At 55.5% G+C, this 26488-nt stretch overlaps 2 protein-coding genes across 10 annotated transcripts in view; one reads left to right on the plus strand and one right to left on the minus strand.

Moving 5' to 3' along the window:
• The window catches only part of ZNF236 (zinc finger protein 236), a 106955-nt gene extending 101263 nt beyond the window's left edge, over window positions 1–5692 (plus strand). For all 5 annotated transcript variants that reach the window (XM_043559104.1, XM_043559105.1, XM_043559107.1 and 2 more), the window contains 3 exons: window positions 254–383; window positions 2271–2447; window positions 3169–5692. In XM_043559104.1, coding sequence (XP_043415039.1) covers window positions 254–383; window positions 2271–2447; window positions 3169–3293 — 432 coding nt within the window. In that variant the 3' untranslated portion in view covers window positions 3294–5692. The remainder of the gene's footprint in view (window positions 1–253; window positions 384–2270; window positions 2448–3168) is intronic.
• Window positions 5693–11515: 5823 nt separating this feature from the next.
• Window positions 11516–26488, minus strand: part of LOC122470879 (myelin basic protein) — a 118827-nt gene continuing 103854 nt past the window's right edge. For 3 of the 5 annotated variants that reach the window (XM_043559111.1, XM_043559115.1, XM_043559113.1), the window contains 5 exons: window positions 22975–23082; window positions 22053–22088; window positions 21656–21688; window positions 18444–18551; window positions 11516–13043 (listed from right to left, as the gene is read on the minus strand). In XM_043559111.1, the coding sequence (XP_043415046.1) occupies window positions 12999–13043; window positions 18444–18551; window positions 21656–21688; window positions 22053–22088; window positions 22975–23082 (330 nt within the window). In that variant the 3' untranslated portion in view covers window positions 11516–12998. The remainder of the gene's footprint in view (window positions 13044–18443; window positions 18552–21655; window positions 21689–22052; window positions 22089–22974; window positions 23083–26488) is intronic. The other 2 variants (XM_043559110.1, XM_043559114.1) reach the window with 1 other exon arrangement.

The following is a 26488-nucleotide window of genomic DNA, read 5'->3' on the forward strand; positions in this document are numbered from 1 at the left end:
GAACATCCCTGCAGAATAGCTGAGCGGTGCTCCTAAAAACCATCACGGTCACGGGCAACGAGGGAGGGCAGAGGCCCTGGAGAGCCGCACAGCGGGTGCCCGAGGCCGGCGGGGTCGGCCTGCTGTGTCCGACCCGCGGGGCGGGGCCCCGGGTGGGCCGTGCCGCGGACGTGATCCCGTGGCCGTGTTGCCTTTCCTGTCACAGGTCTGTGGTCCCGGCGTGACCTCAGGTGTCTTGTGTGGTCGTTAACAGGAGCACATGCAGACGCACCAAGCCGGCCCTTCCCTCAGCTCCCAGAAGCCCAGAGTGTTCAAGTGTGACACCTGTGAGAAGGCGTTCGCCAAGCCCAGCCAGCTGGAGCGGCACAGCCGTATCCACACAGGTAACCGGGCCGCGCCGTCGGGCTGGGCGCCGGGCGCCGGGGCGCCGCCGAGGAAAGGGGATCGCGGCACACGTGCCCTGTGGAGCTGGGCCTGCACGCTGCCGTCGCTCACTTGGCATGCTGGCTTCCGCAGGCCACAGAGTTTGTGGTCTCCAGGGCAACCACAGAACTCAAGACGAATGAGGCGCCGTCTGCTGCGTCCTCCAGGGCTGGGCCCGCATTCGGGGGCCGTTCCTTCCCTTCCCCTACATCCTCAGGCTTCTCTGTGTGGACGTCCTGTCCCCACCTGAGCCTGCTCGGGTCTGTCCCTGCCTCTCCCGCCCCGTGACGCGCCACCCGCCCTGAGCCGGCCCGGCGGCCTCCGCCTCAGCGCCTTCCCTGCTCCGCCGAGGCCTGGTCTGCCTCCGTGCCGGCCGGGTGGAGACCCTGGGGGACAGGCGGACGTGGCCGTCTCGTGCCCTCTGAGGACCTGCAGCTGCGCCTGCTGTCCCGTGACTGGCATTGCTGTGCGCGACCTGTGCTGGCCTCCAGGTCTCCCTCCGCCCCGCCTCCTCTGACTCCTCTTCAGGTGTCAGCCCGGACACCGCCCCCCACGAGGCCTCTGCGCCCTCCGGTGCCCCTGGCCGGCCCCGTCCGCGCCCCTCCCGGCCCCGGGCTCTGGCGTCCTCGGGGACGTCCCCGGTGGTCCGCACAGGCCGGCACTCGGCAGCGCGGGAGTGAAAAACAGCGAGGCCGTACCTGCTCGTGTATTTACGCGCTAAGGGGCTTTCCCAACGAGCCGGGTGCGTACGGAGGCGTGGAGAGCCCGCTGCTGGCACGTCGCCCCGTGCGCTGCGTGCCGCTTTCCGGGACCGCCCCCTTCCCGCGGGCGCTCCGTCTGCACACCAGCGGAGAGCCCCGTGCAGCCTCCGGTCCCTGCGGCGGCCGCCTCTGCTCTGGCAGGGTGTGTGTGGGCCCACAGGGACGATCTCCCTCTGGGTCCCCCGTCCACTCACCTGTGGCTGTAATGACGTCTGTGATACCGTTCCCTCTGTGTGAGGGAGCACCGTCACAGGTACGACGTCCTCGCATGCAGAGTCCCGGGGATTACGGCAGGACAGCGTCGGAGCCCTTTCACGGCTCTGCCTGGCACCGGTGAGCCGTGGTTGAGACCTCCTGTGTCTCGGCCACTGGGTAGCAGGGACAGACTTAGAGCGACACCCTGGGAGCAGAGCAGGTGATCTCTGAGCCACCACGCGGTGCTTCCTGCTGACACGTGGTCCAGGAAGGCCGCGCCGGGAGAGCGGACAGACCCCTGACCAGGAGGCAGCCGTGCAGAGTCCACGGGAAAGGACCTTGTAGGCCCAGAGGAAGGGGTCGTGCCCTGGGGGCTTGGCGGTGGCCCGGCATGTGGGGCAGGGGCAGGGACCGCGAGGGGCAGGGCTGCGGCCGGAGCGGGCACTGGAGACGAGCCCACTGCCAGACAGGCTTGCGGTAGGAGGCCAACATGGAAGCTTTGCCTTCAGTTTTCAGTTTCTACGTTAACTCAAGAGCAGCTAAAATGACGTTTGAGAAAATACTAGATAAACTATCCTTTTAATTGAGTGGCTTTGATGTTCTCTGTACTTAATGTTTTCTTGCCTTACTGCCTAAGGTGTATTAGCAACATTTTGTGTAAGCCACGGGTGCTCTACTTTTATTTCCGGATGCTTCTAGGAGTTGCAGTAGCTTTTGATTCAGGTTTTAGTTTGGGTCTCGCTGTGGGGTACATTCACACTAGCACTCTGTGTAGACTGCTCAGGACGCTTTCCCTTGTGTGCCCTCGGGCGCGGCGTCGCAGGGGGCGGAGGGGGGCGCTCATGTGTGCGCAGCGTCCAGGAGGGCGCTCACGTGTGTGCGTCCCCCCAGGGGAGCGGCCGTTCCACTGCACGCTCTGCGAGAAGGCCTTTAACCAGAAGAGCGCGCTGCAGGTGCACATGAAGAAGCACACGGGCGAGAGGCCCTACAAGTGTGACTACTGTGTCATGGGCTTCACCCAGAAGAGCAACATGAAGCTGCACATGAAGCGGGCGCACAGCTACACCGGTAAGGCCCGCCCCCGCCTGCTACGGCCCGTCACCCCCCCCTCCCGTTGTGGCCCCCTCCCCCCCCCCCCCCCGCCCGCCCCAGCCCGTCTCCCCCCTGCCCCCCACCCCCCCCACGGCCCGTCTCCCCCCTGCCCCCCCACCACGGTCCGTCTCCCTCCTGGTCTTTGGTGGCCCTCACAGCACCCGGCTTTGCCAGGGAGGCAAGGGGAGCACATGGCCTCGCCGCGGCCACCGTGGACACTGCTAGCTGGGCGGGAGGCCCGAGCTGGAAACGTGCAGGCAGCCCGTGCTTCTGTGTCTCAGGATCATGGTTGTTCAGGACAGCGGGGTCCGGGAGCCAGCGGGACGGGCCTTCACCTGGGGCGGGGCATCCAGAGAGGGAGCCTTTGTTGTCACACAAACATTCTGTGCTCCTCCTCCTGTAAGGAGGCCATGCCCGCCGTATTGGTGGGATTCATGATTAATCGCTCACCACGGCCCGCGTTGACGTAATCGTCCGGCAGCAAGCGTGCACGGCAAGGGCCGTTCATTCACTTTCCAAGAGTGGAAGTTGTCACCCCCATAATTATTTAAGCTGCAGCTCAAATGATTTTTCCAGTGGGACGGAAAGCAAACCAATTTAGAGATCTCTGGTCTCTGTTTAATCGTCTCTGTGTAAAGGTGAGTAGCCGTGTGCCGCTGGCCCAGCCCCCGCCTGCTCTTTCCCGTCTGTGCTGCAGGAAGCGTGCAGGAGCCCGTGGCCCCGCAGGAGCCCGGAGCGGAGGAGCTGAGCCGCACCCTCCAGCTGGAAGACGTGGTGCAGGAGGCCGCGAGCGAGTGGCAGGCCTTGGCCGGTGTGTTCTGACGCGCCCGACCCGCCTGGAGGGCCGTCCCTCGCGTCGCGTGTCGCGGAAGAACAGAGCGCTTGGAGTGTCCGGGTTGAAGCTCCAAGTGTCAAGGATGTCACCACCGCGGTGTTTCAGTTATAAAATTATCTAAGAATCATTGTCTTTCAGAGACTGAGAGGAAAAAACCGGGGACGGTGTGAACGCGGTGCCGTCATTTGTCTACGAATCATTGAGCTCAGGTACTACGATAGGTAGTTTCGCCCTCTACTCGGCGGCCAGTGCATCTAGTTAAACAGAACTTAACTGGATCTCACTGTGCCTCGTGGTGTGACGTCTTTGTATTGGCAAAGGCGAGAGTTACCATGGAAAAAGTAAGATAGTTTCCTTCATGCTTTCTGTCGTAAGAAGCAGAGCTTATAAAACACACATAAAATAGGTGCATGAAGTTCGAAAAATGTCAGAACACACAGGGAAGTTTTTTCCATTTCTTTTCCTCTGTGCATTTCGAAGTTAGAAATGGACTGTTTTTGGTCTACCGTAAGTTAATCTAACTAGTTCCTTGAGAGCCGGCTGGACCAGTTCTCTCCGCATTACGTTTGTCTAATCATTAGCTACAGGAACACAGCATCGGGGCAGAAACCTGGGGGGCTGTAAACCCGACACCGAGAAGGATTAAACCGTCCTCACGGGAGGGGCCGCACTTGCTTCTTTAGTCGACATCCAGGTACGCGGGTTAGACGGTTGCAGAAAGCACAAGCCATACGTCACAAGCAGGGAAGGGCAGAGCTGGCTCCCGGGAGTGAGGGTGCCGTGGCCCTGCCCACCCCGACGCCTGAGAGGTGCGTTTGTAGATTAAAGGTAAGGACCGTACGAGCCCCGTGACTTTCTCTTCACGCATAAGCAGGTGTATTTTTTATTTCAGGGAATTCTTTACTATCATCAATGGTGCCACATTGAACACGTCCCAAACCAAATCCCACCCCGTGCGGGGGGCAGTGTGTGTTGCTCCTACAGCATTCCAAAGATGGAAAGTTCTTTACTTCATGTGAATTTCTCCTTCAAAGTTATTTATATGTTCTATATATAAATACATATGTACATACGCAGATATATGGGCCTCTGTGTGGCTGAACAGTATATTTTGTAAATAGAAGCTCTAGTCCCCAGATTCCAGAGAGAGCGTCAGAGTTTTTAGCTCCCTGCGAGCACTTCAGATCAGTATTGTATTCGTTATATTCACAAATGGGTATCTTTTCATTGTAACATAAAGGTGGGGTTGCTTTGCTTTTGGTTTTTTCTTCCTGAAAAATAATTGCTTTTATTTTCTCTCATTGCCTCCCTGGTTTCAGAAGAGAGAAGTTTTATTATAAATATTGTATGGACTTTGTATATTAAGAGACGGGCTCATTTCAGATTCCTGAAGAAAGAGACATTCTCACTGTTATTTTTTCAAAGGGCATCTTTTGATTTTTTTTTTTTGTTGTTGTTGTTGTTCACTTTGGGCATATGTATATAAGTAATATTGATGGTGATATAAAAACTTTTGTTATGTGAAAATATTTAAGTCAGAAAACTGTTAAATAATATTACTTTTTTTTTCAAACTGCTTTGTGTATTGTATATTTTTTTAAGGAAAAAAAAAAAGCCTTATTTGACTTATTCTTGTGATACTGGACTTCTATATCCTGAGGTTCTCCTTGAATGTCATTGTGTACCGGCAGTAGTCCATATATTCAGAATAATTGTAATTGTGCCAGAGTTTTAAAGATTCTGCTTTTAATGCACTTTTCTTTTATAATTTTGTATTAAAATATTTTAGAAATGTTGATTAATTTTGGTGAACAGAGACCTCCAAAGTTGAAATTATTGCATTTGAAAAATTTTGTTCTCGCTAGGTTATTTATTTTGGTTGTAGCATTAAATGTCATCTCTCAGGACAGTGTCTAAAAGGGTTTGATTCCTACGTGTACAGAAAGCGTAGTTCAGTGAACTGTATCGGTGAATTGCCTGTTTACGTAAGGCCTTACCAGGTGAATCTAAAGCCTACTTTTATTTTCGTCAAAGAAAATGAGGAACAATCTATCAATAATTCATTTTGCGAGTTTTCTCGACTTATTAACTCCGCAGGCAAACACAAGACATTAATATATTATTTTTATTTACTTCCTAGTTATAAAAGCTGCTTCTTTGCAAAACATTCCTTGAAAATATAAGGTTTTGTAAAGACATAATTTCACTTGAACCTTTGGTGGAGTACAGGTTGATCTTTATATTTTACTGGTTAATAAATGTCTTCTGACAAGAGATTTCTAGCCTCCTGCATAACCAGGGTTTTGAGAACAGATAACTGTATTTTTAGAAATATCTCCTCATAGCGTACCTGCTTTGGAATAACAATAAATAAAAAATGAAGTTAGGAAGTGTGATTAATTTTTTTCTTTTAAAGTATTTAATACGTAATAGTTTGGCACATGAATTAATTTCAAGTTCAGATCATTTTTAACAGAGCAGAACTGTAGCGATCTTTCCCTTCCCCTCCGTGAAGGCCAGACGACGAGGACTTAACCCCCTGGAAGGTCCCTCTGAGGGGCTCCAGACCTCACAAATCAGGATGTGGGTCAGTGACAGGCGCACCATCCATGTGAGCTATCCCTCTGGAAAGTGCGTGACTGTCCTGAACCCACTCTGGTGGTGAGGGGAGGGTCCGGGAGCACTCACGTGAGCCTAGAGGGTGACCTGCCTTTGCACAGACACTGAGAACCAGGGGATGCTTCCTGGGGCGGGCAGGCAGCCAGGGTGTGGCGGGCGTAGGGTCCCGTCCCCTGGAGGACACAAGGGTGGTCCTGTTTTCCCAGAACAGTAGAGTAAAATAAAAACATCTCTTCAGAAATGTAAACCGAAGTGTCCCTACCCTGGGCCCTCCTCTGTGGGTCCCCCAGTGCTTGCACGGGTCGGGGGGCGGGGGGGCAGACCCCACAAGGGACTGGGGGAGACGTCTGCCTGGCTGTTCGGTGCAGACCCGACTCCCCACCGCCCAATGCGGATGGGGCGGGACCGTCTGTCCTAAGGAGGAATTCCCACTGACTGCCCCCTCGGGTTTCTGTTCCGAGCAAGTGCGACATTGAATGGGGCAGCGACTCTAGTTTGATATCCTGTGCTCCCTGCCCCATTGCCTGTAAGGGAATGTGAGCTTGGCCTCCACGATTATACCCAGTTCTCCCATCTCCTCTGAACCTCCCGTGGAGCATTTATGTGCCAGAAATGCTTGCACTGGTACAGGTACAAGGTGTTCTTAGAAGCGTGAGTAGGTTTCTGTTCTTCGCAGACAAATATCTGTAACTCGTGAAGGTGCACACTTTTGACATTAAATGATCACTCAGATTTCTGTAAGTAACACCTTTGAAAAAAGATACATACGTAAGATACGTAGGTCTGCTTTCTGGGTGTTCTTTTTAGAGACTTCTCATGCCTGCTTTTTTGTCTTTTTTTTTTTTTCCCCCAGAAGTTTATTTCAAAATCATTATTGTGTCCGCACCACCACCACCAAAAAAATAATAATCCAAGGGTTGGTCATTGCTAATCTATTCTTTTTCTCAAATCTGTGTAAAGTGAGGCAGAGATGAAATTATATAATTGGCACTTTGTAGTAATCTAGGTTTTTTTTTCTCTTTTTGCCACTGAATCCCTATTCATGCAACGTAGGGGTTTGGCTTTTTAGAACAGAATTTCAAAGGTGTTGACATCCGGGGCCTCTAGATCTTTGCCTTATCCTAATGAAAATCAGGTTTTTAAAACCTGCTTTCATTTTCACTGTTTAAACAGTGGAGCCACCCCGCCATGTCTGCGCATCTCTGGTAAAGACGTTTTCTTCGCCTTGGTAAGTTTTGTAAGTCAAGTTTCTCTTTGTCACTGTTGACCTCATCTGAATGGACTGCCCTTCCTGAGGCATGTGCGCGCGTGTTGCACACACACATACACACACACACACACACAGATGAGCTCACACTCCCTGTCATACCCCTGCCCTTCACACAGAGGCGCTATGGTAGGTTCTCATGGATGATGAATAAACTATTTGAAGCACTAAAAAAAATAAAGATTACGTGGCAGGAGCAATAGGCAGTAACCTTAAGAAATTTTGCTATTTAATCTTTTTTACATGTAATGCTTTACAACATGAAGACTTTTGTATTAAATCAAGGTTTGTAATCTATTTGACAAATCCTACAATGACATTGTGATTCACTCTTGATTCACCAGTAAAGAAAAATAATTTTTTTTTTTTTATTTACAGAAGAATTTTTTTTCTACCCTTCAAAATTGTCCCATGGTCTATTTATACATTGGATAATATTTAACCCAATTTTGTATTAGAAATGGATAGTTCTGCCAAAAGCCACTGTGCTGGCTTTAAGAAGAATAAAAATAGTTCTGGTATTATTTTAAAGCTCCTGTATATTTACATTTTTTGGGTTCGGGGTGAGTTACGACTGTTTTAAAGATGGATGTTTTCTGCAGGTAGCGTTTTCAGCAAGGGTTAACCCAACACAGCGACGCTGGATTTGCAATGAATCGAGATCCATGGGGTTTGAAGAGTGTGAACGGGTCTTCTTTTCTGTCCTTGAGGGTAACTGTTCATTTTCTCTCTCTCACAAGGTATTTGGGAGTAACAACAAGGAAATGAAACGCCATCACGGTATCACTATGTCTGTTGGTGAGCTGTGTGGGGTGTTAGACTTCCTCAGAAACACCAGTGGAGTTCGTTTATATTATAGCATCTAATCCTCTACTTAAAGATCTATTTCCAGGAGCGTCTGGCTGGCTCAGTCGGTTAATTGTCCTACTCTTGGTTTCGGCTCAGGTCGTGATCTCACGGCTTCGTGAGTTCGAGCCCCTGCTTGGGATTCTCTCTCTGTCTGTCTCTCTCTCTGCTTCTCTCCCGCTCAGCGGTCTCTGTTTACCTTAAAATAAGTAAATAAACTTTAAATAAGTAAAGATATATTTGCAGACTTTTAGAAGTTGGAGGTTTATGAAGTCCTTGTCCTGTTGAGACGACAAACTGGGGACATCCCTGTGCACCTTGTTCCTACCACAGAGTGGAGGGAGGCTCCATACCTTGTTGCACTGAACTACCTAAAATGATTTTGGGTTTTCTTTCCTGGACTTAGAGGGAATGGTGAGAAATTGACAATTCTTGTTTGTCGGAGGAATATTGCTCTAACAGGTTTTAAAATGTGATGGGTGGGGGGAAGGGACTTTTTAGAAAGAATTCCCAGATTCTGGAAGATCTGCTCTCTTCCAGAGAGACAACAGTGGTTGTCTCCGTTTAAAACGCTTCTCCAGATGCATTTTCCCGGGCCGCTTGGCTCTCTGATGATGTAAGAGTCTTTGTGTCCAAACACAAAGGCGTGAGTTCACAAAGCTTCCTGTGCGTCAGCAAAGCTGAGGGGCAGGGTGACTTGGGACCTCGGGTCAGACCGGTCCTGGGGCTGATGGCTGACCGTGTCGTCAGGACACTCAGTTAACTTCTCAGGGCCTGTCCCCTCACCTATAAAGTTAGTTGTTCTCAGTTAATGAGCCGTCGCGGGTGGGAGGCCACGGTCCGCAGGTGCCTCGTTCCTGGGCGTCCTGGGACACAGTGCTCTCTGCCTTTGACCCAGGATCTTTCCGAGGCTGTTTGTGTAGGACGTGGACTCTGGAGCTGGGGAATCTTCAGAGCAGAGCCATGCTTGTTTCCTGACCGGTCTAATCAAGGCGTGTCTTCCTCTGGGGCCAGGTCAGGCCAGCTGGCTGCCTTGTATAAAAGCCCCAGGTTCCCTAAGCCCGGGCTCCTCTCCTCCACCACAGTGCTCTGTGCATATGGGCATCACCTGGCCCACTTTGGGTCGCCCCGTGGGAGTCGGGCGTGGGGATATCCGCACAGAGGCTGATGCCCTGCTTCCCCCGGTGCTGTGACCGATCACCCCCTTTCTCTCTGACCCAGGAGCCCTCTGCCAGCGCCCAGGAAACTGGCGTCTTGTGAGAAGTTCAGATGCATCGCGGCTGCCGGTGCTACGTCGTCCGATCACTCGGGAGGCCGTGAAATGTCCCTGGCTCGGCTTGCTCTCTGGGAATTTTTATTACAAATGTCAGTGGCCAATTTACCCCACACCATCCACGAAGCCGTCCCCGTCACCGAGAAGCTGTTATTGTCACGTAGCACCTTTGAGGTATTGGCTCTTTTTAGTCCTTCAGGAAGAAGTGAAATGTGGAAACTGTCTACACCCACACACACTGCTTCACACTCTCTACCGACAGACACGTTTCCCTGATTCCATTATCCTGGATCAATCAAGAGACACGGTCCTATGCCGCCACTCTAGTATCAGAACCAAGTTACCCTGGTAACCACACTCCCTGGGAAGACGGTCCTGTGTCTCACGCAGAGCAGCTCATCTTGACGTGAGGTCCGCCAGTTTCTTGGTGGCTCTGTGCCAAGTGGGACAACAGCTGGCCACCTGCCCCGGGGCGCTCTTCACGGCGCCCTTTCCCTGCTTCCCTTGGGGTGATCTTTCTCAGGTTTAATGACCCACCATCTTTTTTTTTTTTTTTTTTAATGTTTATTTCTGAGACAGAGACCGAGCAAGGGTGGGGGAGGGGGAAAGAAAGGGAGACACAGAATCTGAAGCAGGGTCCAGGCTCTGAGCTGTTGGCCCAGAGCCCGACGCGGGGCTCAAACTCACGGACTGTGAGATCATGACCCGATCCGAAGTTGGACGCTCAACCGACTGAGCCACCCAGGTGCCCGTAAACACTTTCCTTTTTAAAGTTTTTTTTCTGAGAGAGAGCGTGAGCAGGCGAGGGGCAGAGAGGGAGAGAGGGACTCAACCTGAAGCAGGCTGTAGGCTCTGAGCTGTCAGCACAGAGCCTGACGTGGGGCTCGAACTCACGAACCGTGAGATCATGACCTGAGCCGAAGTCGGACGCTCAACCGACTGAGCCACCCAGGCGCCCCATAATGACCGGCCGTCTTTATCCCTTCTGTGTAACCCTGCATTTCTGAAGCGGTTTCAAACTTCCATACGAGTTACAGGAAGGGCACGGACAGTACCGCCCTCACACCAACAGAGGGCTTCAGGCTCCCACCTACCCTGACCTTCGGGTCGGAACTGCACCCCCTCTGGCCGTGGCTCCCATCACGGCGACATTTCTGAAAACCGGGCCTTCATGCAGGAGGCAGTCACCCACTTTCTCCCCCAGCGTTTCTTCGTGATGCACCTTTGGTCAAGACATCACAGACGTGATGCTGTGTTCTCGTGTGGCTTTTTAAAACTTACTTATTTTGAGAGAGAACGGGAGCACGGGGCGGGCAGAGAGAGGGAGAGAGAATCCCAAGCAGGCTCAGTACTGTCAGCACCGAGTCTGACACGGGCTTGAACTCAGGAACCGTGAATCAAACACTTAACCAACGGAGCCACACAGGCGCCCCATTATATTTTTTTAGTTTCAAAAACCTGTACTACATGTCTGTTAAGATGCCCCTGAAAGAATACTATTTTCAAAACGTGTCTATCTGTGCATGAGTTTCACAATTCGTCAGTCTGAGGGTTGGGTCCAGAGGTGGAGAGGAGAGGGGTCGGTCCCGGCCGAGCAGGGCGGCTTCCCCGTTCGTTCTTGGGGGGATTCGCACGACACCGGGCCTGGGGCCCCTGGAGAAGGGCTCCCACAAGCATCCCAGAGTTGGGGGGCTTCCCTCGCTAACCCGCAGGCGTGCACGGTTTCTCATGGCTGAGGCACTAGGGAGTCCGGGATTTTAGTTAAAAGCAAAACAAAACCAAGTGAAAACTTTGGTTTATCTTTTGGAAACAGAACTTCCGTAACCCATAGCAGCTAACACACAAAATTTCCCAAACCCCTTATGGTTGTTGAGGTCTCTGTGTGGCAAGAAGTAATTTCTCAGAGTTTCTTCAGCTCACGTTAACAGGTGTTTACTCTGGTAAAACAACAAAGTGTAAATATACTTCAACAGGCTGTTCAGGGACAAATTGAAAATTCTTTGCCTTGTGAGTGAGCAAACCAGTGCCCTAACCATGACCTGTGTTCCACTTTCTCTTAACGGAAAGCCGTCCGGTGATAACGCACTGACCGGCGGCTCAGCCCCTGCTCAGGAAGCACTCTCACACGTCGCCTCCGAGACGCGACTTTTGCTCTGTTTGGCTCGCGGTCCACAGACCAGAATAAAGATAAAGTAAGACACCCGTACAAATATCATTAAAAGTTTATTATTTTATTTCAATATTCAAGAACAGTGTGTACTTTCCATGAGACCCCCCCCCCCCCCCCCATCACAGCGCACGCTGACGGGGTGCGTAGCCACGAAGAGAGATCACTCGGTCAGCAGTCGGCTCAAAGATGTCGAGTGTGTGTGTGTTGAGCAATTTGGAGGTTCTGTTTCTGGAATTTTGTACCTTTTTTCTACCCCCCCCCCACCCTCTCATCATTGAGGCTAGGTATTAATAGACACTACATTAAACCCACACCGAGCAGGAATTAGGACAGGATTACGCTCACTACTCATCTGGGTTCTAAGGGGGCGGGGGTGCCGGTGTGGGGCTCTTTGGAAGGCCTGTGAGAGATACGCTAAAATCAAAAGGTGGGGTCAGTATGTTAGGAGGGGCGCACAGGAAAGGTCAGCTCGCGTTAGAAGAGACACAGCTCAGAGGAGTCCCCCTCTCTGCTCGCACGTCCAGGTCAGCGATTCGGGAAGAGAACCCTCCGAAGCCTACCGACTACGCACGTCTGTGTCTGGGATGCGGGTGGGCGGGACGCTACCCGTCCTCCCAGGGTTAGTGTCTGCTGTGTGCCGTGCCGTGGTAAGCATACCGCCGGTCACCTCCCGCAGTGACCAGGGTGACGCCGTGAGGCCACCCAGAAAACTCCTCCAGTCCCGCTCAGACCCTCCTGCTGGGCTCTGGGGGGAAACAGGTGGCTCGCGGGGGCCGCTCTGGCTCCCGCCGCGCCATCACCTAATGTCCAAGAAGACCCTGTTTCCTGTTGGGGCCGCAGCCCAGCCCAGGTTTGCCTCCCTGTTCCCCTCTCCGCCACGCCTGAATTCCGCCAGCCGGCCGTGGTGGGCAGCCGCCCCCGCAGGCGCCCCCTCTGCGCCCACCACATGGGACTCTCCACAGCTGCCCGCCCGCACTTCACATACCGAAGCCCCCTGTGCCGCTCCCGACTGCCTAACCCTGGAGGGAGAGTGAGTGTGTGTTAGGAGGTGAGCAAGGGCAGGGGAAGAAACCAAAGGAAGCTCGGATCAACAGTCCTCACCGCCCCGCACGTGTCTCTGTGTCCACAGCAGCGTCGCCACGGCAGTGCCCGGGAAGCCGAGGGATGCCGAGTCAGCAAAGCGAGTCCGAGGACGGAGGGTGAACTTGGAGGCGCGCCGTGCACCTGCACCACAGTGCGGCGGGGCCGCGTCGCAGGGGGATGAGAGTCCCAGGGCGTTTATCTTCAAACTCAGAGTCGCCGTTTAATTTTCTGTCTGCGTTTTCTCCATTTAGCTGATGGCCAGAAATTGCCAGTAGGATGCGGCGTGCCTGCCCCTACTGCGTGCACAACTCAACGGGCATTAGGCAAGGGGGGTTTGCTACAAGTAGGTAATTTATGTGAACAGTATTAAAATCTTAAGGCAGTTATATTAAGAAGCTGAGGACGGGATTCTGTAACAACAACGAGGCAGGGCTTCAGCGTCTAGCCATGGGTGATCCAGAACGACTGTCTCTTCCTCCCTGAGAAAAGGAAACACGCAGTTAGGTGGCTCGTACGGGCAGCCTCGGGCACGCGTCCCGCTTGGGTGGAAGCCAGGCCACAAACCAGCCGATGCGGGCGCTAATGCGATTCTCAAGCGGGTAAGATTCTCAAGTGCCAAGTGCGATTCTCTTACACGGGGTAAACTCACTTGACCTCCTGCCCAGGACACAGAGAGCCGGTGCCTCATGGAACGCTGCCCTTCGGGGGGTGGAAAGCTCACCCACCCTGTTCCCGTGCACTGACTGAGCCCTATTTGTTCCAGCTGCACTGACTGAGCCCTGGTTGTCTCCAGCTAGAGATTCTGGGGTGATTGAGGCAGGTGTCTACAAACAATAGGGACAGCTTCATCTTGGGAGAGATTTCAGTCCCGTGATCACACCTGCCGCTGTGCCCACCAGGCAAGGGCCAGGCCTTGCAAAGTCATCCCCAGGAACAGTCCTGTTGGCGCTCTGCCCCGCCTCACCCATAAAACCAGCTGCCCAGAGGGGTCGTCCATAGACTCGGACATCAAGGTCTTAAAACCACGAACGGACGTATTTTCCGGACGAAAGAAAACCCGAATTGGCGATCGCCGAGGTGGCACACAGCTGTGCAGAGACCAGTGGCGGAGAGGGGGCTCGGTTGAAGCGTCAGCTCCCCAGGAGACGGGGCCATTTGTGGGTCCAGATGCCACTTAGACGGACCCGGGGGAAATGTACCTTTCTTTTGGCATTCACATTTTTATTCAAGGTTTAGGCTCTTTTCTCCTTGGATTCCCCTTTTCTTCTTGGATTATGAACGAACAATTAAGTCACCTCTCAAAGATTTCCTTGAGACTGTGAGCCCCCAGAAAGCAAGATATACGTGAAACATGCTATTTGCCCAATGACATGTGCACTGAGCCCACCCTGACCTGTTCTAATCACACGTTTGCCACGTTGCCCGACAATGTCAATAATGGGAGCGCTAAAGCCAAAAACGCCTCATAAACAGCACAGTCAACAGAGTGAGGTGACGGTTCTGATTTGTCAGGGTTTTACGTTTCAACTCGTGGGATTTTATGTTCAGAAGTGAAAACGTTTATGGAATTCTAGCCTCTGAAGTATCTGAAGGAGTCACCGGAGGGGGCCTTTCTCCTCCACCTGAGCCGGGTCCTAGGGGCCAGCCCCCCACCCGTGTGCCTGGCTCGCCTTTGACCACCGGCCCTCAGCGCTGCCCTCGGGAGGAGCCAGAACAAGTGCGCGCTGGCTTCACCGTTCCCTAAATTCCCAAGAAACCCACCTGCGGGCGACCCTGTACAGTGTGATTGATTCCCGAAAAGCAGCAGAACCACTGCTCTATGGAGCAAAGCCCGTCTGTGCTGAGATGGACCAAGTTCCCCACACCCCTCGCAAGACACCTGGCCCGAGGCCCCGTCTTCACTTCCCGATGGCTCCTTCTGAGATGGAGACAACGGTGGACATTTGGTTTTGTTTCCTATTGTTGTACCGACAGCGTGCGGAGTGTCTCCCGTGAGCAAAATCCATTACACCTGTTTCCTCTGAGGAAAGAGAAAGCTGATCCCGGAGGCAGGGATTCTTAGCTTCCCTGTTTTACAGTCGGAGGAGCCAAAGCACAGAGACGTGGAGTTATTTCCCCAAAGTCAGTCAGCCAAAGGCGGGGTCAGGTTTACAGCCAGCACCCCTGCTGCGTGGCTCTCACGTTTTTCTTTCTGTCGGGTTTTCAGCACGTTTGAACCGACTGATGTCCAGTGCCTGGTCGGCCCTGGGCTCGGCCGAGTGGATGAGGCTGGCCTCACCAGGAGAAGGCCGGCCCGAAGCTGAGTCGTGGGCTGGGAAGGAATAGAACCTGCCGGAAGGTCCTGCGCCCTCTCCCCGCTTGTACCCCAGGGCAGGGAACTGTTTCAGCTGCGTATTTGGAAATAGCGAACCCCAATTACGTTTTGATTCCCTTCCCTGACGACTGGGAGAAATACAGCGCTCTCCACCCAGTGTCCAACCAACGAGGAAGGAAACAGCACCACCGTGACTACCGTGAGGTCTCCGCCATCCCCCCCTCCTCCCCTCCCCGAGCCCGTCTCACTTCTGGAGGGATCGTTTTTAATCTGTCGCCGCACTGCGGTGGCTCTTTCGGCAGCATGTGACTGTAGTCGGCCAGTTCGCGAACGTTTCATGTGGTAAAATCTGATCGAAGCCATATGAATTGAAAGGGGAAGTTTCCCTGGGTCTGTGCAGGAGTTTTAAAATTTCTAAACCACTTTGTACAAAAAGAAATTCGTAGGAAAAGTGCTGAACCTACAAAACCCAAATGGGCCTCAGGCTTGTGTTAGTCGTGAACCGTGAACGTGCAGGATAGACACGGGGCTCTCTCGGTGGGGCTGGTGACCGGGCTGGTGACCAGGCTGGCACACAGGCACGTTCCTTAGACGGAGGTCCCCCTCGGCCTTCCCTGTCCCCCGGCCATTCCGTCCGCGGGATGAACAGTCACCACGCCGGGAAGCACAGGAACTGCTTACCCCGAGTGGGCACGTCTGCGTTTCTCCGGCGAGGGGGAGGCCTTCCAATTGCACACTTCCGGGCTCCGACCCGACCCGGGGCGCTCTGGGGCAGGAAGCCTTGGGGGCAGCCCAGGAGCGGCGTGGGCACCGTAGGCAATTCAGAGGCGGGCGAGGGCACGCCTGGCCAGGCTCTGGGCACCTAGGAAGCGCTGCTCTCCCGGACGCGGCTCTGGGTTTGTACCCGGGGCCTCCACACGGTGCTTTTCCTCACCTTCTCGTCGCCACATCTCAGAACTGAGCAAAGGCATCGCGATGACCTCAGTTACTTGAATGTGCGGGGTAGGATTTGTCTTCTTACTCAGATTTGCTTTAGAATTGACCTTGGGGAGAAGATCCTGCCTGCACTTTACCTGACATAAGACGACTTAGCAAGCCAGTTGGTGACCACTCACTTCACAGATTTGAGCCTTTTCCCGGATACGGCTGACTTTCCTCAACCACGGTCCTGCCTCCCCTCACCTCTGTGTGGGCCCAGCATCCGCCGAATCTGGACTCGCCGTGGCGGGGGAGGGGGGGGTTCCACACGCACGCGCTCACTGGGCCGTTCCCGCCGCGTGTCCCGGCCACCGGGCACACCACTCATGCGACCCCACGATGGCTATTTGGGCCACACGCCAAATTATCCCGGCACAAATCGTAAAACCTCGGAGTATTACGAAGCCATCAGCAAGCTCACACAGGTCGGAGGCCTCGTGTCAACGGCGAGTGGGTTGAGGAGCCTCGTGCTTGGCTGGCGGAGACGGAGCCCGAACTGGGCGTGACCTGGAGCTTGGGGGAAGCGTGGGTCCCGCCTTTCAGCCGCCCAATCTCTCGGGGCGACACCGCCGAGCCACGTACAGCAGGACCTTTTAATGTTAGATTAACTCGTTCCCTGGGACCCCCTCGGATGGTCTGAGGACAGGCGGAGAGAGGCCGACCCCCTGTTCTCATCCGCGACCAAGAACACCGACAACGTGCAGTTTCCGTGGAAACACACGCCTCCCCCAGAATGTGACCACTGGCCTGAAGCCACAAGGTGAGGAGGCCGTCATGTGGAATAAGAACCCGGGATGCTTTGTCTGCGATGGCTGGACGCCGCGGACGGGCGCGGACGGAGCAGGTGCGCCCGTGCTGGTGTCTGGGAACCAAGCCCAGACCATCCCCCCACCCTCCTCGGGGCGACCACGTCTTCCGTGTTCTACAGCGACGCTCGCTCACCTTTCTTTCACCCGAGAAAGATAAAAGTGAAATCTTTCACGATTTGTGGTTCTCTCGGCAGGGCGCTGCGGGCATCGTGGGGTTTTGCGCCTTTTCTGGTGCCTTTCCTGCCGTGACACAGGAACCCTGTCTTTTACGTGCGGGCATCACACTTGTTTAGGTCGGACAAAGGGCGGACTGGGCCGCCTCGCAAATACTCGCGGCTGGTTGTTCAGAGCCGGCTCTGGCGCCATCGTCTGGATTCAGAGTGGAAACCGGCTCGTGGTGCTACTCTAACGACAGTGTGTGACCACACCGGGCAGCGAACGGTGCTCCCGGGGCCTTCAGTCAGCCTGGGACTGTCCCGCACCGCCCAGAGGGGCGACGCATCCCCACTGGGGCCGTCCCTCTCCTTGTCCAGCTGCGGGCCCTCGAGTGCTGGCTCAGCCACCAAGACCCCGCATGGGCGCCGCGGACACCCCAGCCCCATTTTTACAGGTCTCTGCCAGACCCGCACGGCCGGCCCCTCGACGCACACACGTAAGGTGTAGGTGTCATGGGACCCAGGTGGCAAAACCCTCAGGAAGTCAGAGGGCCCTCTGTGGGGGGAGCCCCGTGCCTCACCCGCGGTCGCCCCTCAGCCGGGAACCCCTGGGTGTGAGGCCAGCTCCGCAGCCTGGTGGGGCTCTCTCCCTGGAGCTGTGAGCAGCTCTCTGGGGCGCGGAGGCCCGTGCCCCCCGTGGGCCCTGCCCTGCCTCTAGCCTGTAGCACCCATCTTTCTCCGTCCCCACCACGAGGACCCGCTCCTCTGGGAGGAGCTGTGGATTCCTCTGTGCGGGGGGACAGTCCCGGACCCCCAACAGCACACGGCAATGCTCAACAAGTCCCCGAACCCGACGAGAATTGTGTGATCGCAGGGATGGGACGCCTGGGCAGCCTCGGGCCCCTGACTGTGGGCTCACGGCCTGCCCGCGCTAGGAGCAGCCCTGGGGGCGCAGACCCGTCACTGTGCCCACCCACGGGGACAGCGGCTGCCGTCAGGTGGGTCCTGTGGCCGAGGCCCTCGGACGTCCGGCTCCCAGGCAGTTACAGCCTGTTCACGGCAATGTTCTTCCTGCCCCCCGGGACCGACAGTAAACCCGGGACGTGACCGTGAGCCACGACAGGGGCCGGGAATGAACAGAGGCCAGACGGGGCCCTCCCACAACCCAGGGGCAGGTGGAGGTCTGGATCCCAGCCCAGAGCAGGGGGCTGCGGGGCTCTCTGACCGCCTGCTGTCCTTACTCTGTCTCCTCAAGTCCCATCCGGTGTCTGGGCCTTGCTGAGCTCAGGCGCTAACAGATGGTGGCCCCTGTGACTCCAGCGTCCACATCAGCCAGTGCGGCTGACCCCCGTGTGGCCTCTGGGGGGCTCCGCCCGATGCAGTGACCTCCCCTCTGTTCACTCGGCTCCTACTCATTCCCTTGGGCACGTGGGACCCTCTGTGTGTCCTCAGGCCCCCGAGGGAGCCCGGCCCAGCCCAGGGCTTGCTCACATAAGCCTGGAGAAGGCCCGCTGAACCGGCCAGCCTGGCAAGCTAGCCCCATGGGAGAGGCGGTGTGGAAAGGCTGCAGGCCGCCCCAGGGCCCCCCACCCGCAACCCTGACGTTAAGAGGGGCTACATTACCAGTTTGAAGATTTTGGAGAGCGTGCCCTGGGCGTCGGCCCCCTTGAATCCCTTGTGGGCTGCAGCTCGGCCACCGTAGCCGAATCCCGGCTTCTGCCCCTCGGCTCCCTGCAAGAGACCGGACGGCTCTCAGGGCGGCGCCTGCGGGGCCAGGCGGGGCGCGGGGAGACCCCAGCACCGAGCACCCCCCGCTCCTCGCTGCAGCGCTGGCCCCGCCCCGGCCCCCGCGTGAGGAGCCGTGCACCCAAGTGCTGTCACTGAAAGGCCAGATCCCTTCCTCACACCGTGTGGCTTTCAAGAGAAGTGCAGCGCGTCAAGCAAAAGCCTTCTCCCCCACGTCTGCGGAAGGGGGTGGCTCGTGTCCCTGGAAAGGAGGCTGCGGGAGGGCCGGCACCTGTCCTGGGTGTGGGGAGGGGGTGGGCGGGGTCCCCGCCTGCTTCTTCGTGCAGACCCCTCACCCCTGCCCCCTCCTGCTAGAGGCCCGGAGGGTGCAGAGCTCTGCACTTAGCACTCTGCAAAATTTTGAGGCTCAGACTTTTTCTAAAGCAGAAAGACAAGATCCACATTCTCTGGCCTCGAGGAGGCTCTCCCAGGAAGCAGCACCCCTGGCCATGGCTTGGGTCCCTGAGCGCCGATGTGTGGCACCAGGACCAGAGTCCTCCTGGCGGCCCTGGGATCTGGCCGGTCCTGAAGAAGGAAATGGGGCGGGGCCGGCCAGCAAGCCAGGCACCAGGGCGCAGCCTGGGCGGTCTCAGCTCTCCACTCCCTAGCTGTGTGACCTCGGGCAAGTGTCAAAACCTCTCCGGGCCTCAGTTTCCTCTTCTACAAAATGGGGATAAACGGCCCCTCCTTATGGGGTGGTCAGGAGGCTCCGCTCTATGAACAGAGCCTGTGGGCTCACGGCGTGTGTGTCATGAAGGGAGAAGCCAGCCCCTGCCTCCAGCCGCCAGCGGACCCCCTCACTCCTCACTTCCGAGGCTGTGGCACAGGGCAGTGGTCGCTGACAGCTGAAATGTAAGAATATCTGTGTCCCTACGACCACCTTGTTTTCCGACGTGCTTGACTTTCCTCTGCGATCACGGGGAGGGGCTGGGGCTCGGGGTGTGCAGACGCGGTGAGTGGGCCTTCACGGTACACGCTCCAGCCTCAGGTGCGACACGGGGGCCAAGCAAGCCGCTGGGTGTCGGCGGAAGGTCGCCGGCAGCCCCCCGGCTCTGTCCTCGGCGGACAGGCCCCGAGATTTCACCGTCGTGCCAAAGGGATGTGGGAGACTCCGTGCCCCGCCCCCCAGGAATCGAGTCGATGGGACAAAACCGCCTTCTGATGGAGCCCCCGGGACCCCGTGCCTCGGCCTACAGTCCTTTCGACTTTCACAGACGCGTTAGGGCTGGAGGGGACGGGGGAGCCATGCAATCTGTGTCTTGCTTTCAAAGGTGCTGGAGACGGGGTCAGGCAGGGCTGTGGCGCCGCTGCCCCGGGGTCCAGACGTTTCCGCGGACATGCTCCCCGCACGGCCGCACACGGAGGGGCAGGCGGATGGCGAAAGCGTGCAGAGCCGAGCACAGACACGTGACGTGGCGGAAACCCGCACCCCACACGCCAGGGCTAAATCCTCCCGTCCCTGCGGCTTTTCCCGGAAAATGAAGGCTTGTGAGGACAAGACTCAAGCATAGGTTCTCAGATTAACAATCTGACTTTTCCTCCTTTCAAATTCTTGGTCACTTATGTCTTTGGGCAACCTAGAATTTACCGAGAAACACTCAGTGTAGTTTAGAAAGAGAACAGGGGACACTCAGAAACTCCAAGCGGGAAGACAGTCCTGTGGCTCGAGAAAACAGACAAGCAAAGGAAAAACGTGGAAGCATCTTGCTTTGGAAAAAAGAGAAATTGAATACACGTTAGTAGGAGCCGGAAGGGAGATGTGGAGGGAAGGGAAGGTCCTTTCGGTCAGCTGTTGGGCCGAGTGTGCGGGGAACGCCCAGAGGGACAGAGGTCCTCTTGCCCCGGCCACTGGCTGCGACAGTGCCCGGGAGGCCACGCCTAGAAAGTCGGGGGGCAGACCAAGGAGTTATGGGAACAAGAGTTCGTCCTTCCGTGTCGTCTGTCTCCTGCTGGCAGAGAAAGTCACACGTCAATCGGCTGCGGGGTCAGCCCATGTGACGGTCCTACACTGTGTCACCTTTTCGGCAAATTGATTAGCTTAGGAAGAGGCTCAACTACATTCCTGTAAAATGGTGCAGCAAATATCTGCGTGTAATTCAACGTAAGAATGCAGCGGACCGAGGCAGCCGCTTCGTGGAACCCCCCTACCCCTGCGGGCCTCGCCCTCCCCCTCGCTCCCCTCCTCCTCACTGGTCTTTCCTCCCTCTTCCCTTTCTCTTTCTTTCTTTTAAAATTTATCCATTTGTTTATATGATGCTTCTTAATTATGCACCAAGTAGAGGCGGGCTCTGTGCTAGAGAATCAGGATGTGTTTCCAGGATGGACATGACTCCCGGCCTGTAGTTAGTGGCTTTTCTTCGATTTTATCCCGAAAATCCCAACTTTTGTCAAGTAAGAACTCTACCCACCATGACTACTGAGTGGAGTCTGCGGGTTTGGTTAGACTCTACCAACAGCCATTCTAGGCTGGCACAGACACAAAGTTCACTGGTATCTGGAAGGTGGGCAAGCTGGCCGTTGGAAATCTTCACTGACACTTTGTTCTTAGTATTCAAAAGCCCAAAATTCCTCAAAAAGACTTTTCCTGGATGGCTTGATACCTACGCTGTGGCTGTTACCACACCATAGTCAAACCCCACATCTCGTGGCTCAGTTAGGCTGTTGTGAGTGTGTAACCGAAGGCAGCGTCGTGTTTCCTCAACAAGGCGTCAACCCCGGGGGGGCAGGGGTGGCCATGGAGAGTCCTCTGGCCGCGGGGCCTCCCTCGGCCAGCGCTGCACGGACTCGTCTCCCATCCCCTGCGCTCCCATCCCTCCAGCACGGAGCCGCACCCTCCCGGGGAGGGGCTCAGGTCCAGCGTGGCAAGGGGGCAGCGGCCCAGCGCTGGGTTCCCCTTGGGAGAAGCAGGTGGCCCCCCGATGGCCGGGCCAGCGGGCTTGAAGGGGAAGAAAGGGGACCGTCGGGCAAAGGAACGGAGCCCAGCGCAGGAGCTGGGTGGCTGTGAGAGCAGGAAGGAGAGGCAGCCGCGTGGACATGCACGTGTCACCTACCCAGCTAAATCTGCTGAGGGACAGTCCTCGCCCCTGTGTGACAAGAGAGAGAAACAGACACTGTGATCAAGGCAGGAAAAAGTAAAGTCTTTTGACAAACCAGAAACACCGATCGGGATCGTGCTGAGGGGGTGAATCAGTTTTAGGACACTTGCCGCTTCCCTGGGAGTGGGGGGGGAGTGCAGCTGGGGGAGGGTCTGGGACCAGGTGGAGGGGGAGCGTGCTGGGGACCAGCAGCACCGAGTGACCGGCGGCCCCCGGGGCCTGTTCCGGCCGGGACCACATGGTGAACATTCCGGGGTGAAGCTGTGAGTCCGGCCCTCTTCTGGGTACGTTTAGGGATTCCGGGGAAGGCCTACGCACCGTGATAATTAACGACAACACGCGGAGGTCTTACCTTTCCTTGCGACGGAGGAGGTGTGCGCGGCGTCACCTACAAAGACAGGCAGACCGGTGAGCGGGCCGGGAGCCTCCCTCCCTCCCGTGTCCCCCCCTTCCTGCTCCCGGGGACCTCCTGTCTGCTGGGGGCTCCCCCGGGGTCTAACAAGTCACCCGCTGGCTGCCTGCCCACCCCGCCCCCTTCCCGTCCTAGTTCAATGTCAGGGAACGGGAACGGGAGCGGCTTGGCAGGCAGGAACCAGCCCTCCCGGGGCACGCCTGCTGCACGCGGGTGGAGACGGTGAGCCTCCTTCCCCACGGTCCTTTCCCGGGTGGGAGGTGAAGCGTCCCCCACTCTTCAGGGCTTCAGACGGCGTGCTCTCAGGTCTGCGGCTCCTAAAACTCGCTTGCAAAACACCGTCTTACAATGCCTGCTGCAGAAACGCTCAGGGTCAGAAGTGCGTGGTTTCGCTTCTGTTTTCAAACCTGAATTTGTCAGGGGCCCCTGGCCGGCTCAGTCGGCAGAACGTGCGACACGATCCCTGTGGGTTCGAGCCCCGCGTCGGGCTCTGCGGACGCACGTGTGATGTCGTGTTCCCCCCAAACCCTGACGGCCACTCATCTTTTTATCTCTTTGGTCTTGCTGTCCCCGTGGTTTGGCAAAGCCTGTGTCTTTAAACTAAGCATCTCGTAGCCCTGTAGTCTTAAAAGGAGTGAGTTCTGTGCTAGAACCCAAAATTCCAGTGAGTGGCAGAGACGGCCTGCCCCTCGTGATGAGGCCCAACTCTCACGGCCGGCCTCACCCCGAGGAGGAGGGAGGCATCGCTGGGGATGTAGTCACGCCCCTTGTGGATTAGAGCTCAGGGGCCTCTGGGGACATACTCAGAGCCCCTGGAGGGTGCGGTGGCCAGCCCTCCCTGCCCCCTGTGGCTGGCACTTACGATGTTCTTGAAGAAGTGCACTACGGGGTTCTCGTCTTGGGGCCGGCCGTGCTGAGACTTCTGGGGCAGGGAGCCATAGTGGGCAGTTCTCGCCGCGTGATGTCCATCCTGAAAGAGAGAGTATGGTGACCTCAGGCCGGGTTCCGCCTGTTTGGGCCTCCCTGGAAAGCTGCCTCTCTCCTCCTCTGGGCATCTAGATTCTGTTAAAAAAATTTTTTTAACTTTTTTTATTTTATGTTTTGAGAGAAAAAGAGACAGAGAGAGAGAGAGAGAGAGAGCAGGAGAGGGGCAGAGAGAGAGGGAGACGCAGAATCCGAAGCAGGCTCCAGGCTCCGAGCCGTCAGCACAGAGCCCGATGCAGGGCTCGAACCAACGAATGCGAGATCATGACCTGAGCCGAAGTCGGACGCTCAACCGACTGAGCCCCCCAGGCGCCCCTAGATTCTGTTTAGACCAGGACCTCACACTGGGAAGTGGCTGACCCGGCAGGGGACACTCCCGGGGCATCAGGGGACCAGGAGCATCCCGGGTGTCAGGCTGCAATGTTCTGGGCTGCGTCTCCATCACCGAGCCAGGCTCTGGCTCCCCAGAGGTCACATACACACCGCACAGGGGGGCGGAGCCCACCCGCGACGGACACGGGGCAAGCCGGCGTTCATTCCCCAAGCTGCTGGCGTGGGTAAAGGAAAATAGTCTGGAATTTTGGATCGGACCGCCACTAACAGCAGAAGACCAGCCTGTCTCGGCTTCGGGGTGGCTGCATCGCGTGAACTAGCGTCTGTTTCCCGTCAGCGTGTCAGGTCACAGGGTCCCTGGGCCTCCGCCCCGTTTGGGACGGTCATGTCCGGAGCAGAGGGAAGGGCCGTGGGGAGTGACGCCCAGGGCTTCCCCACTCGGTGAGTGCTGCAGGACGACACCGGACGGGGGCACCGACGGGGTGGGGGGGGGGTCCGCCGAGCAGCAGCTTCCAGTGACCCCACGGGCCGAGTATCGGCCGCCTGTGCCCACCAGCAGGAGACACGGGCTCACCCCAGCAGCGTCAGCAACCCGGGGCTTTCCTCCCGCTCGCCCAGGGACAGAACAGGGCGAAGAAGGTCCGAGGTGTCGGCGCCAGACTGGCCCTACACCCGCGACGGGGATTTCCTTTAAAGCAAGTCAGACAAATGCGCTGGCGTCACTGGGGGCGCCGTCCCCGTCCGCTCTGTGCCTGTTGCACGAGATGACGCTTTCTTAGGAGACACGTGTCACCAGGACGGCTGCAGCCGGCTTCTGCAGAATGCAATGCCTTTGAGGGGCCTCCTGTGAGCGGCGCCAGCTGCACCCCCGACCGGGGTGGCTGGAGTGACAGGTGCCCTGTCCCCGGCACCTCGTTGCCGGTGACGTCTGAGGCTGTCCCCAGATGCCCCCTTCCCTGCCTCAGAGCACCGGGCCCGAAACCCCGCGGTCGCCCTGGCCTCCGGGAACAAGTCCTGTACGTCTCCCTTTCACATCTCTTGAATCCCTTCCCCTCCCCCGCTACTGACATTAAAACAAGAGCCGTGGGGCGCCTGGGTGGTGCAGTCGGTTAAGCGTCCGACTTCAGCCAGGTCACCATCTCGCGGTCCGTGAGTTAGAGCCCCATGTCAGGCTCTGTGCTGACAGCTCAGAGGCTGGAGCCTGCTTCGGATTCTGTGTCTCCCTCTCTCTCTGCCCCTCCCCCATTCACGCTCTGTCTCTCTCTGTCCCAAAAATAAACAAACGTTGAAAAAAAAATTTAAAAAAACAAGAGCCGTGAGCTCCTCCTCTGATTCCTCCCTCGGCAGCCCAGACACGCCTGTGAACCCTTCCCTCCACTCCCACCCCCGCTCTGCCTCACCAAATATGGCGTCTTCTGTCTGGCTGGACATCTCGCTGTGCTGTGGACAAGGTGTCCTGTGTCCTGCCGGCCTGAGCAGACTGCTTAGGTCGCTTTCCATACAGAGCCTCACACAAAGAATTGATCTTAAGTCATAGAAGGATGGTCTGGGAATCACATGCTTCTTTTGTTACATGCCCAGTGAAGACTGACTTGACTTGGGCTCCAGGCTGTAAATTGTCAGCTGCACAAGTAATCTGAGGTAGTCACACAGTTACGACTACATTGATACATTTTTAGCGGCCTGGTTCTAAAATGACATTTAGCGAGTCATGTTTCTACATACTAAGCAAAGAACAGTTAAAGAGGAAAATTTAAAAACACTACCATGTGTAATAGCATCAAAGAAACAAAAAGTTATGTACGAATCTAGAAAAGCAAGGATAGGATCCCTCTGCTCAACACCAGGGAAGGCTGGAGGAAGAAAGCAAAGGAGGCTTGGGTGAGCAGAGAGATGTACCATATTCATGGATGGGAAGAGTCAACATGGTCAAGATGTCAATTCTCCCCAGGTTGCTCCACAGATTGAATGCACTTCCAGTCAAAGTCCCAGCGGGGTTTTCTTTAGATGTAGACAAACTGTTTCTATAACTACACAGAAATGCAAAGGAACCAAAAAAGCCAAAAAAATTGCGGAAGAGAAGAATAAAGTTCGAGGAGGCACATCACTTGATTTTAAGATTTCTACACAGTAATCAAGGGAGTGTGGTGTTAGAGGAAAGAGAGACACATAGATCAGTGGAACACTACTGCATCCAGAAACAGCCCCCCCCCCCCGCCAAATATGATCAGTTGATTTTTGAGAAAGGTGCAAGACCGTTCAAGGGAGAAAAGACAGTCTTCTCAACAAAACGTTATTGGGGCAACAGCTTCTCCATACCCCCCAAATGAACCTCAATCCCAAGTCACACCTATAAAAAAGTTAACTCAAAATGGATTCTAGATCTTTATCTATAATGTCAACCTATAAAATTTCAGAAGAAAACATAGTTCTTAGACCCAACACGCAAAGAACGGCCCATAAAAAACGCTGACAAACCGGACTTGATCAACATTTAGAACTGTTGTTCTGCAAAAGACACCATTAAGAGAATGAAAAGTCATGCTACAGGCTGGAGAAAACACTGGCAAACCGCACATCTGACAAAGGACTTGAAAGCAGAACATACCAGCGTATGTTAACTCAGTGGTTAAAAAAAATAACCCAGCTAAAAACAGTGGACAAAATATGGAATGAACACCGCAGGAACCAGGATGGGTGGGGGGTCGATAAGCATGTGAAAAGATCCCCAACATCATTAGCCATTAGGAAAATGCAAATCAAAGCCATGGGGCGATACAGCTACACACGTATTACAACGGGGAGAATTAAAAGTACTCACAACACTAAGTGTTGGCGGGGATACGGAACAACAAACGGTCTTGCATTGCTGGCAAGATTGCAAAAACGGTGTGGTCACTCCGTAAAACCATTTGGCAGTTTCTTATAAAGGTAACCATCTACTTCCCCTATGATCCTGCTTTGAGTGGTAGAAGGAAAAAAAAATATTTTTGGAAGTGATTTTTTTTCCTAGTATGGGTCACCATTTTTGAGGGGAAAAAGTAATTTAAGCCTTAACT

Source organism: Prionailurus bengalensis, chromosome D3 (assembly GCF_016509475.1).
Source record: "Prionailurus bengalensis isolate Pbe53 chromosome D3, Fcat_Pben_1.1_paternal_pri, whole genome shotgun sequence".
NCBI lineage: Eukaryota > Metazoa > Chordata > Mammalia > Carnivora > Felidae > Prionailurus > Prionailurus bengalensis.